At 34.5% G+C, this 12,421-nt stretch overlaps 1 protein-coding gene across 3 annotated transcripts in view; it reads right to left on the bottom strand.

Moving 5' to 3' along the window:
• Positions 1–743: 743 nt before the first annotated feature.
• The window catches only part of LOC109083977 (rho GTPase-activating protein 27-like), a 36,580-nt gene continuing 24,902 nt past the window's right edge, over positions 744–12,421 (bottom strand). For all 3 annotated transcript variants that reach the window (XM_042734984.1, XM_042734985.1, XM_042734986.1), the window contains 15 exons: positions 11,716–12,180; positions 10,380–10,589; positions 10,140–10,220; positions 9,031–9,138; positions 6,392–6,459; positions 5,915–5,999; positions 5,732–5,833; positions 5,548–5,646; positions 5,335–5,458; positions 3,923–4,048; positions 3,726–3,824; positions 3,292–3,369; positions 2,899–3,027; positions 1,894–1,999; positions 744–1,817 (listed from right to left, as the gene is read on the bottom strand). In XM_042734984.1, the coding sequence (XP_042590918.1) occupies positions 1,643–1,817; positions 1,894–1,999; positions 2,899–3,027; positions 3,292–3,369; positions 3,726–3,824; positions 3,923–4,048; positions 5,335–5,458; positions 5,548–5,646; positions 5,732–5,833; positions 5,915–5,999; positions 6,392–6,459; positions 9,031–9,138; positions 10,140–10,220; positions 10,380–10,589; positions 11,716–12,180 (2,055 nt within the window). In that variant the 3' untranslated portion in view covers positions 744–1,642. The remainder of the gene's footprint in view (positions 1,818–1,893; positions 2,000–2,898; positions 3,028–3,291; positions 3,370–3,725; positions 3,825–3,922; positions 4,049–5,334; positions 5,459–5,547; positions 5,647–5,731; positions 5,834–5,914; positions 6,000–6,391; positions 6,460–9,030; positions 9,139–10,139; positions 10,221–10,379; positions 10,590–11,715; positions 12,181–12,421) is intronic.

Raw genomic sequence — 12,421 nt, 5'->3', positions numbered from 1 at the left:
ATTAAATGTAGTGGGTTGTTCATCTGTTAGCCTAAAGATCAGTTTAATTTAGCAAAACAATCATTTCAGGGACATGGCGAGTTACAGGTTAATGTTTTATTTTTTTCTTCTGTGCATTATAATGAAGGCTTTGTAAAATTTACATCCTTTTTAGCTTTTTAAATAACATACTCCGTCCTACACCAACTACACACACATTTCCTATCATGTATGTCTATCAAAGACGATCGAACCAATCAGAGTAGGTATGGGGCGGGGCGACACGTGCAGCCCCGCCTATGGGTGCTTCTCCCCGAATGCAGGAGCCCGCCTTCTTCTTTGAAATTTTAACGGAGGAAACAGACGCGTTGTATTGCCATCATTCGGCAGTATGGTGGAAAAACACAGTATTATGTTTTTTAAAAATCAGAAATACAAAAATGTTCGTCACGCAATAAACAACGATATCGAAAATAACTTGAGGACAATCTGATTTTTAATATACAAAAAAATAAAATAAAAAAAATGTTTTACATGGTCATTCTACAAAGGGTTCGTTTCTATAAAGGGTTCCTATTTGCTAAATATAATATTTTTTATTGGTTTAGTTTAAATCAAACCTAAATTTGCAGCATCTGGCATATGATTTGAGTATGCCAACTAAGTTGAAACCTTTTAACAGCTATCAATATACACCAAATCATTTTGTCAATATTACAGTCACAATACAAATCATGAAAAAAGTGAATAACAATGAAGCATTCATTTATAAAAGAGTTACTTTATTAAAAGCGTGCTTACTTCGGGTAATGTACAGCATAAATATGCCTTTTCTATACACACACACACACACACACACACACACACACACATTCAAACATCTCACAGTGGTTACTATATGAGTGTGCCAATTTTCATAAAATATTAATGCTTAATCTATGTGCAAATTCAGATTCTATATTTTGGTACCAAAAAAAAATTAAAATATTATGCCTTTAATGACAATGTACAAGTCTTACAACTTAGCATTTCCAATTTACAGTAACAGGCCTTTGCAGTATTTTCTTTGTAAAGTTCTATGTTACAGATGCAAGTATTAAATAATAATAATAATAATAATAATAATAAACTAAAATGGACACCTAAACATAAAATTTTTTTGTAATTTAATATTAATCACCTTTTATCACATTGCAAATCCAAACAAATCCAAAGCGTAAAAACTTGCAGTGTTTTGCACGACTCTACAGAAAGACAAAAGAGCGCAGGAAAGCACGTGAAACTGAATTATTATTTAACTGACCTGCTCTTTCCACAGCAGGAAAAACTAAAGGAGTAGCTAAAAAATGTTCAAAAAGAAAGCTCACTGATATTCTTACATAACTTCCTGTGATGCAGCTCTCTTTAAGTCTAAAAGGAAACACAACACATTATTTTAAACTACACCTTATCGCCAACATTTAAACTGCTCATGTAAAACGCTTCAGTGATATTAATATATTAATCATAGATGCTACCGTTCTAGATTTCTGTAGCATCTCTATTAATGACCTGCTGCAAAATGTGCCACTCGGAGGCTTTCCTTCACAGATCTGTGTCCTTCTCACTGGACTGAGATCTCCAGCATTGAGTGGGCTTTGTATTCAGTGCAAGTTCACGTCAATCACATGTGGAAGATCGACTCGAATTCATTGAGTAAGAACTCTACAATCTGGTTCTGGAAGACCATGTAAGTGGTGATGTTTGCCGTCTCCACCTCTGGTTTGAGCAACGTTGGGCCGAAAACGATAGCCACGTTCTGCACGGTCATTCTGTTCTCATCGCCATGTTGGATAACCCTGAAAGAAAGAGACAGAGAGGCATGCTGTAGATACAAAAATATGTAAATACATGCATGTAAAATAAAAAACATACCTGCGTAAATGGCTGAAGAGGGCCTCCATTGTGTCACGGTTGGGTGCCGGCAAAGACCGTACCAGATTTCTCATGTGTGCTATTTTACTGTAATAATCAGGGATTTCTGAATCCAAACACACACACAAAAATAAATAAGTCAAATTAATTATCTCTCTCTATAGATTGATTTATAGACAGAAAAAAGTTTTAAGATGAATGAAAATAGATGAAAATGTTTGTAGTATAATGCATTTCTGTAGTTTAATATAACAATTTCCACCACAAGTTATTTTATCAGCATAACAATCACATAAAAAATCAGTTTTTTAGAGAAAAAATTATGAACATTTTTCTATTTTGCATTTTTAGAGTTATTATCAGCATTATAATTATATTAATATTGTACAGTCAAAATGTCAGAGAAATAAAAAAAAAAAAAAGTTATATTTTGCATTTTTTGTAGTATATTATTAGTTTAATGACATTAAATAAAAATAAAATAAATTAAATTAAATAAAAGTATCAGTATTGTTAAATAAGTTATAAAAATATCAATTTGTGAATTCAAAAAAGAGAAAAAAATATTTAAAAAAATTATATTTTGCATTTTTGTTGTATTTTCACTACAAATTATATTATCAGCATAATAATTATATCAAATTAAAATATCAATAGTGTAGTCAAAAAAAATTGTAGTTTAATACAATACAATATTACACTTACACTATTTATACATTATATTCACTACAAATCTGTATAATCAGCATAATCATTTCAGTGGAGAACTGAAAAATTAACAGATTTCAGAAAAAAGTATTTAGCGTGTCCTCTTCTTGCTTTTCTAAGCAGCACTTGAGCTGCATAAACTCCACACGTCTGTGTAAAATCTGATGATCGTGTTATCTAGTTCAATTTAAGAAGCAAAGCATCTGACAAAAGCGTTCACATATATCAGTGTCGGAAATGTGCTTTTACTAAACACTCTCATGTTTCTATGTACAATCCATTGAATCGGGATCTTACTGATGCCATTGATGAAATCATTGAAGAGATTGTAAGGGAAGAGAGGCTCCTGCAGCTCTCTGAAGAAGAGCTTCAGCGCTCCTGTGATCACATGGATGTCCCAGTTCCCCTCCTCCAGGTCCAGATCCTCTGGAGAAACACACAGAGAAACACTCGAGTCAGTCAGAGCTGATAAACATCTCCCACACGAGTTGAGGTGTCACTTATCCATGGTTTAAACTGTCCAGGACAAATAAGCATAATATTTAAAGTTGCAGCTATTATTATGAGCAAATGTAATAGTGAAGAAACTAACAAGTTATAATAGAGAGTATGAAATCCTGGTGCAGATGTGAAGTAAAGACCTAGTAAACTGAGACGATGAAGCGCAAAATGCATGCTGATGAATTTTACCATGATCTGCTTTGAAACGCAGTTTCTGGATGACCGCCAAATTCCCACTAACTCTGTAGAGTCCATCGATCTCCAGACCTGATGGATGACAACAATAAAAACCAGTTCAGGCAGATTTATTAAAAAGTTGCATTTTTAGGTTATTTTGCCTCAGCAGTCTAACTTGATGGCCAATCAAATCAAAGTAGGCGGGGCTTAGACAGAAAACATACATGACACTTCAGTTAATGATCAAATCCTTTAATTATTTACTTGCTTTAAATAAAAAGACCATCAAAATTCCTCCCAAAAATAAAATAAAATAAAATAGTTCCCTCCCAATGCTCATGACGTGGTTCTGGTCTTGACTTTTAATTATATAAATGATTTAAATGATCGATCCAAAGTCAATTTCAATAATCAGCATGTTTGGCAGTGGTGTAAAAGTAACACACCTCTTTTCTCTACTGTCCGGATGCATTCCTCCACAAAGGTGGGCACTCTCGTCTTTTCTTGGCTGCAAAGATTGTGCAAGTGACATCCGAATACATTTTCTGTGGGAGAAGGATCAAAGCGTCGCATTAGAATCATTTTTCATCCAAAATCTTCAGTACAAGTGGCAGGAAATGGATGAGGGACAGCGGCGGGCGACCTCTGATATATCCTTTGTCTTTGACCGACTGCAGGGTGGGCCGCTTGAGGAGAAACTTCTTCAGTTTGGTACGGACCTTCTTCTGATCTGCGTCAGATGTCAAAGTGGATGAAGGATGACGAGATGCTAATGAACAAAAAGAGGCACTTTTACACACATGTTCTGTATCCTCTACAGTGCTTTCAGCATTTTCGGCTCAAAACATTTTTAGTATCTTTACTTTTTTATTAATGGATTCAGTTTACTGTAATCATTTTTTTTCACATTTATTTTGTTTGGGGAAAAACAGACATTTTTCTAAATATCTTTTGTGTTTGACAGAAGAAAGAAAGTCATTCAAGTTTGGAATAACATGAGGATAAGTGAATGATTTTTATTTTTGGCTGAACTATTCCTTTAACCCTCGGGTGGTCTTTGATCGTTTTTAAATAAAAAAAGTTGACTTTTTGAATTTTTAAAATGTTTTGATCATTGCAATAGTACAAAACTTGGTGCCTTTATTGGCACTTGCTACATAAACATAAACACACACACACACACACACACACACACACTCACACAGACAGACAGACACGCACGCACACACACACACACAGACAGACAGGCAGACACACACACACACACACACACACACACACACACACACACACACACACACACACACACACACACACACACACACACACACACACAAATAGAAAAGTTTAAATAGTTAAAAACGATCAAAACGATCAAAAACTGTCAACATATAAAATGGAAATTATATGAAACTATAAAACATATATACGTCATCTAGTGGTTACACCATGGTATTACATTTCCTTTATTTCTCCCAACAGATTTCTCCCTTCCTCCTATGGATTTTAAATTCCAAATTCAAAATATTGGAGAGGGGTTTTTTTCACCTGGCTCCTCCTCCTCAGACTTGACTCACACGCAGGTTGCCAGATTGATGACACAAACAGGAACTAGCGCACTTGATGATGAATGTTATGAAATACGCTGTGTTTTCCGTCAACTGGCAACCCGTGGTGCTGAGATACAATTGGGTTGACTGGCATTCCAGCCCGGAACGCACATAATCAAAGGAGGATAACTCTGACTGTAGCATTGTTTTTCAGATAAACAAGTATGTTAACTTAGCATGTTTCTTAAATATCTGCAAACATATTATGGTATTTTTATTCTTTAGTAGAGTCAGAAACTTACATACTGCACCTTTAAATATCTTTGCTCTGTTTTTTAAGTTAAACACTTAATTCCTTTAAATAAATGCTGTGTAATTTAAAAGTTGCATATTGTCTAGCAGCGTAAAATCCCCTCAAAATAAATAATACATTACTTACATTAAAAATAAAAAGTGACACTTATTACACTTATACTAGAGGGTTAAGAATCATTTGACGCACTACCATTGCTCATAGTTCTTTTGTCGAAGGGTCTGTCCTCTCTGTCTAAGCTTGAGGACTTCTCAACGACTTCCTCCTCATCCTCAGGAAAAGAGTAGTGCTGCTGTTCGTGATCCTGACGCAGATCCTGGCCCAGAGCAACACAGAAACACACACTTGTAGATTATGCAGAGAAAAACATGACCAGGTTTTCACAATGCTCATTTTTGGACTCACCAGCTGGCGTATGGTGTCTGCGATGATTTTATACCAGTCAGTGATGATGCTCTCAGTGTCGTACTGGATCAGGTACTCCACGCCAGCCCGGCTCTTAAGCTGAATGGACAGACACACATGGAACGTCAAGAAGACACACTAGTAAAGTACACAGAATGATCATCCAGTGTGGTAATGGACATACTTCCAAAACATTCTTCTTGCTTGATTTTTCCTTGGTTGCCCAGTTAATTGTTGCCCCTTTCAGCTCCACTGTGAATTCTGGGACTATCTGATTGGTTTTACCCTACGTAATATAAAATACATTTAGTGTTGTGAAACAAAAATGAAATAACGCAAATTCCACATTTGGGGCTTTGTTTCTCACTGATGCTCCAGCTGGTGATTTTGAATCCTTATGGAATATCAGTGTTCCTCCATGGAGAACCGTCCAGGAATTACTCCAGTTCTTCCTGTGGGACGATTGGTCAAATGTTATACTCTTACGTACATTACGTCCCATTGTTGAATGTCAGTTAAATTAGTTTTGTTGAATGTAAGTTAAATGAGTTTGATAAAATAATTTGATGTTGTTATTAATGTTAGTTAATAAAAATACAACTGTTCATTGTTACAGTAGGTCCATAAAATAAGATTACTAGATATCATTTTTTATTTTAATGCATTAATACGTGTTGAAATTTCTACAAACTGAAATGAATTAGTGCTTAGGAAGTATTTTTCATGTTGATGTTATATAAAGCAGTAGCTAAGGTAAGCTAATTGAACCATTTTCACCAATATAGTTGTAGCTATAGCTAATGCACTATCAGCACTGATTTGAGTTCACGAAGGATAACTTTACCTAATTTTCTTCCCATTTTCAGACACCTTAGTTTTGTTCAGGATTCCAGCTTTTTCCAAGTTTGAAATCTAAAAACAGTTGATTAATGAGTTAATACAGCCTCTGTATAGGACAAAATGTACAGGATAATGTCTGACATCATGAAAGTAAAGTAAATTATAGTCTTTAATGTTCACCTTAAAATGTCAAGCAGAAAATGTGCATTACTGTTTTACCCTTTTAAGTGTAGTAATGGTTTTACATTTAGGAGCAAATCATTAAACAATGCTTTTTACTTTAAAATGCACATAGAATAAAATCACAAGTGTCCACAGATAAGACGTGTTTTTCAGCACAGTGTCAAGAATAGTTGGCGCTAAAACCCATATATATATATATATATATATAAATATATATATATATATATATATATAAATATATATTCAACATTATATAAAGAGCTGTGCAATAATATAGCCATACTTTGTGAAGTTATAAACGATAGACAATATATCATACAGTTGAGATTTGCTAGTATAATATACATGCTAGTGCTGTCAAACTATTAATCGCATTAAAAAAAAATTTTGTTTACATAATATATGTATGTGTGCTGTGTATATTTATTATGTATATGTGAATATGGACCACAAAACCAGTCTTAAGTGTTAATTTTTTGAAATTGAGATTTATACATCATCCAAAAGCTGAATAAATAAGCTTTCCATTGATGTATGGTTTATTAGGATGGGACAATATTTGGCCGAGATACAACTGTTTGAAAATCTGGAATCTGAGGTTGCAAAAAAATCTAAATACTGAGAAAATCGCCTTTAAAGTTGTCCAGATGAATTCTTAGCAATGCATATTACTAATCAAAAATTAAGTTTTGATATATTTATGGTAGGACACTTACCGAATATCTTCATGGAACATGATCTTTACTTAATATCCTAATGATTTTTGGCATAAAAGAAAAATCGATAATTTTGACCCATTGGCTATTACTAAAAATATACCCCAGCGACTTAAGACTGGTTTTGTGGTCCAGGGTCACACAGACACAGACACACACACCCACACCCACACACACACATATCTATATATCTATATCTATCTATATATCTATATATATATATATATATATATACACACACACACACACACACACACACACACACATGCATGCATATATTTCAGAAAAATAGGCTATGTTTTTTTAATAAATATATTTATTTATAATATAAATTATATGTAAATATTTTCAAAATATATACTGTATGTGTGTGTATTTATGTACACATAATAAATATACACAGAACACACACATATATTATGCAAAAAAAAAACACTTTTATTTTGGATGTGATTAATCATGATTAATTGATTGACAGCACTAATACATGCTTATATACACTGCAAAAATGTAGTAAATAAAACAGAGATTATTGGAGTGCATTCACGTTCAATTTAATGTATTATATGCTATTTCTTTGTAATTATTTGTGAAATTTAATAGGAATTTGAACAGTAATGATAATACTATTGTACTTTGATATTTGCCATGTTTCTGAATAATTAATTTAATGTTACTTTAATTTTATGTTGTTCTAAGATATTTGTATGAATTTTTATGATGTACTATGATTATTTGATACATAGACTTGCATATTTGAGTAGAAGGCAGCAATCAGGCTGTAAGTCTCACTAGTAACCACCAGGGGGCAGTGTGGTAAAATAATATTGCACGCACGTGACTATCTGCAGATTTTGACATCATATGTTTTGCAATCTTAGATGTTTCCTCATGTGTTTACAGTGAGTATTGGTGATCTGTTTGGTCTGTACAGACTGTTTTAAATGAATTAAATGGGACATTCTTCTAGTCATATTCAGAAACTTTCGATTAGACATCGCTCCACTAGTCCTAACCTGCATAAATACTTTTACTCAGCATGTATTGTGTAACTGTATAATTATATTCTCCTGTGCAATTCCTGGAACACCCCTATACTGGCATTACTCATCATCAGCTCACATGATTTTAGCTATAATTCATGCCAGTAAGCACATTATAAGCATAAAATGATCACATGAATAACGCCTAAACGTAATACCTTCATTCATGCATTTTACTATAAAATTAAAATTATAATTTATATTTAAAAAGGCACAAATGTTTGATATGGAGTCTTACATTATGTGTATAATATACAATAATGCCCTAGAAAAGACCATTTAATTTTGGCCAAGTATAGAATTTTCAGTGCACAGCTATATTTGTTCATTGCATATCAAGGTAAACACCATTAGTAATAGAGTAGAGTATGCTAGTGTGTTCATAACTGAATGAATCTCCATGGATCAGTTCAGTGAAAACAGGATATATGTTGAGTTTATGTTTGCATGTTGAAATGATAGGATCTCAAACACTGGGTGGGTAGAAGGAATGTAAACAGAGCAGCTCTATAACCAACGGAGTCTCAGGTGCATTCTAGAGCCCATTTAGGAAACATGGTCACTAAGGACACGCGAGAAGGATCAGGTGTGCATCCCATGCGTCAGGGCATCACTCGTTGTTTATGAGTGTGGGTGAGCAGCTGGATCGACTAAACACATGCAGTGGTAGAAATTCAAAGAAAATGTGTGTGTGTACATACATCTTCCTGGTATCCTGCACTGTGCCTCCAGTTCTGCTTGGATCCCGTTGTGTCCTGCTCTACTGAGGCTCCATTACCCACTCCATACGGTCCTGGACTTCCAGAGTACTACAAGAGGGAGAGCGAATTTCTTTCAATTTCACAATCCAATTTTACAAAAGGAAAACAGCAACACAGACATTCTGTATAATTTTGTGTTTTCACTTCATATAGAAAATCATTTGAGGTCAGACCAACATGAAAGTAAGCACCAGTTTCACTCATTTTCTGGTGAACTATCCCTTTAGGACAGTGCTTCTCAGCAATCTTTCAATGGATACTTATGTATGATTTCTAGACTTGGATAAGTTAGGAAAATGAAAGTCTTGCCCATTTTAATACATTTTATGAACATACATTTTTCTAGTTATTTTACTGCCAGGAATACATTGTGAGCAAAAAATGTTTAGAAAGAATTCTCATCCCTCGTGTCATTCCAAACCTGTATGACTTCCTTTTTTTATCGAACACAAAATAAGATATTGAGAAAATGGTTGGCAACCAAACTGTTCCGCTTCCCTTTGACTTCCATAGTATGGAGATAAAATAATATGGAAATGAAACGATTGGTTACCAGCATTTTTTCAGATATTTATTTTTGTGTTTTAGAGAAGAGAGAAAGTCATACAGGTTTGAAACGACACATGGGTTAGTAAATAATAACAGACTTTTTGGATGAACTATCCATTTAGTCCCTAACCAGCATATCACGAACAGCTGATCACAAAAAGTCATGGGGCCTTTATATAATGTTATGGATGTTTGGGGGGGCTTTGGACACAAAATGTTGAGAACCACTGCTTTAAGGGCTGTTCTCACCAAAGATGATAACTATAACAATAACTATAAAGTTTTAATAATCAAACGAAATCACTAAAAACAGACCAATTTCTTCCAGCTGATGAACGATTAAAACATCAACAGCCAATCAGAATCCACCCAACTTTAAAGACCTCAAGCTTTTAAAGAAGCAGACAGCATAACTGCATAAACGTATAATAAACATAACATATAACCTGTATAGTTATCATTCTTGGTGTGAACAAACCCTCCAAATGTTCTCACTGTACCTCAGGTAAGTGCCACTGGGACTTGCTGCCGTCTTGAAGGTAGTAGTACGTCCGTCCTCGATCGTCTAGCGACTTGATCCACTGTCAACAAGACGCTTCATTCAGTTCACCAAATTACAAAACTAGCCTACAGCCATACTATCATACACCTCACTAATAATAGCAAGCTAATCAGCCTAAATAATAAGTAAGCCAGCCCATAACAAGGACACGCTGAGGTCAGTGTGGAGTGTCCTCTACCTGTTCCTGCGTGTAGTCGCTCGTGAAGACCCAAGTCCCTTCAGGGTCGATGCTGAGGGTCCAGCCTGGTGGGACGCTTTGATCCAGACTGGCTCTGGGGATTGAGGCCTTCTTCAAATTAATCAAAGAATACTCTGCTGGCATTGAGAGAGGAGATGCTTCTTCCTCCAGATCTGGAGATGCAGGGTAGTCTTCCTCAGGAAGTGGTGGCTACGTTTCGGGGAGTAAAGAAGACAATAAAAATGTTATTATAATTCTATTTTTTTTTTTACTTAAAATTTCAGTTTAAATATATAAAAGTTATATTTTTAATAAAAATTTTTATGCAGTTTTTTTTATTTATTTTAAAAAATATTTTCCATAATGGAAATAAAACATATTATTAACCTTTTTTTGGCAGAAAAGGGCAATGTTTGAGAAACATTTTTGAAAATATTAATGCAATTTATTTATTGCATTTTTTTTTCATTTTCATTTGTCACATACATTACAAATTAAAAACTGTAATTATACTATTTGTAATGTAACTCTAGTCAATATAATAAATTAGTCTATTATTAACAACTGACAAAATCTAAGGATAAAAATAAGGATAAAACAAGCAATAAAATAAATGATAATAAAAAGAATAAAATAAGGATTAAAAAAATAAAAAAATAAATAATATTTATATTATGGTATTATGTGTTATTTTGTTTTTAATTTTTTAATATTTAATTTTAAATATGAGTGTTTTTTAAAAAAAAATCTTTTTCATAATTTTAAATTATTATTAAAAATGAGTGTTTTTTTTAAAAAATTTTTCAAAAATCATGGGTTCTTCGACATTGCTGTGGACAGTGGGGGGTGATTGAAAAACTATAACCATAATTATAAAATAATTTACATGATATTTATACTAAACAAAATTTCCAGGTTCACAGTGTGAGATCTGATCCAAAGATTACTTAAAATGATTAAAAATAAGACAAAGCAAGCAATAAAATAAGCCAAACCAACTAATATCCCCTCAAAAATAAAAATAAAAAATAAAAATAAAACCATACATGCTGTATTAAGAAGTTGAATTTTTTTCTATTCTAAAATATAAATTGCACAAAAATATTTTCAACTGCAAAAGTCACAGGGCCTTCAAATATTGTTGTTGGCAATGGGAGCCGTGGAGTCAAAATTATTTAGAACCACTGATCTAGGACCTATTTACAGTGGGTTTTGTAAAGACTGTCCAACCCCCACAGCCTTGTTTTCATCCATGTAAGTTCCAACATGGCATCTAATCTGACTAAGGTCTATATATACACAAATACCATTAAATGGTAACATAAAACCTCCATACCGGGCAATCTTCCAGAAACTGCCCTGGTGAGGTGATGTCCTCCGGGGGATCCCATGAACTCTGACCTGACACAGGGTTGAAGAAGTAATGCCTGCCAGTATTCTCATCCAGCACCTTCTCCCAATCCGAGCTCCACCTCTGAGGAGAAGAGCCTACGGGTGAGCTGATGGGAGACTGGGGGAACGAGGGAGGAGAATGGGCCTCCTCTGTCCCCGCTGTTGACTCCATGGAGTAGCTGAGAGGATTCTCCCAGGTGCTGCGGCCCGTAGAGGGGTGGTAGTAGTACTCTTGCCCGCTCTGGTCGTCAGTATGGATCTCCCATCCCGCAGAGTCTAACAGAAGAGTATCGGGAGGGTCCGGGAACTCCTGTGATGGAGAAGCGATGGTAGTGGGGGGGTCAGGGGTACTCCGTCGCACCCGGGGGAGGTTTACGTACACCGCCGTGAGATCGTTGTCATCCTCTACCTGATGGGCAAAAATCACACCAATGAATGCATAGACTTAAACAAGGCAGGGGCTGTCAGACTTGATGCCAAAGACACTCAAATATGATGCTCTCTTTGCAAGGAACCCATTTTTAAAATACTAAGGAAGCTATATTTTCATGTATGAAGAGCCATTTAGTGTGTAAGTGTAAGAATTATTTTGTGTGCAATATCACAAAGACAGTGTTGTTTAAAGAATTAAATAAATAATGATAATAAAA

This window comes from Cyprinus carpio, chromosome B12, assembly GCF_018340385.1.
Source record: "Cyprinus carpio isolate SPL01 chromosome B12, ASM1834038v1, whole genome shotgun sequence".
In the NCBI taxonomy this organism is placed as follows: Eukaryota; Metazoa; Chordata; class Actinopteri; order Cypriniformes; family Cyprinidae; genus Cyprinus; species Cyprinus carpio.
The sequence above is the reverse complement of the archived record's forward strand: the minus strand, read 5'-3'. Positions and strand labels throughout refer to the sequence as shown.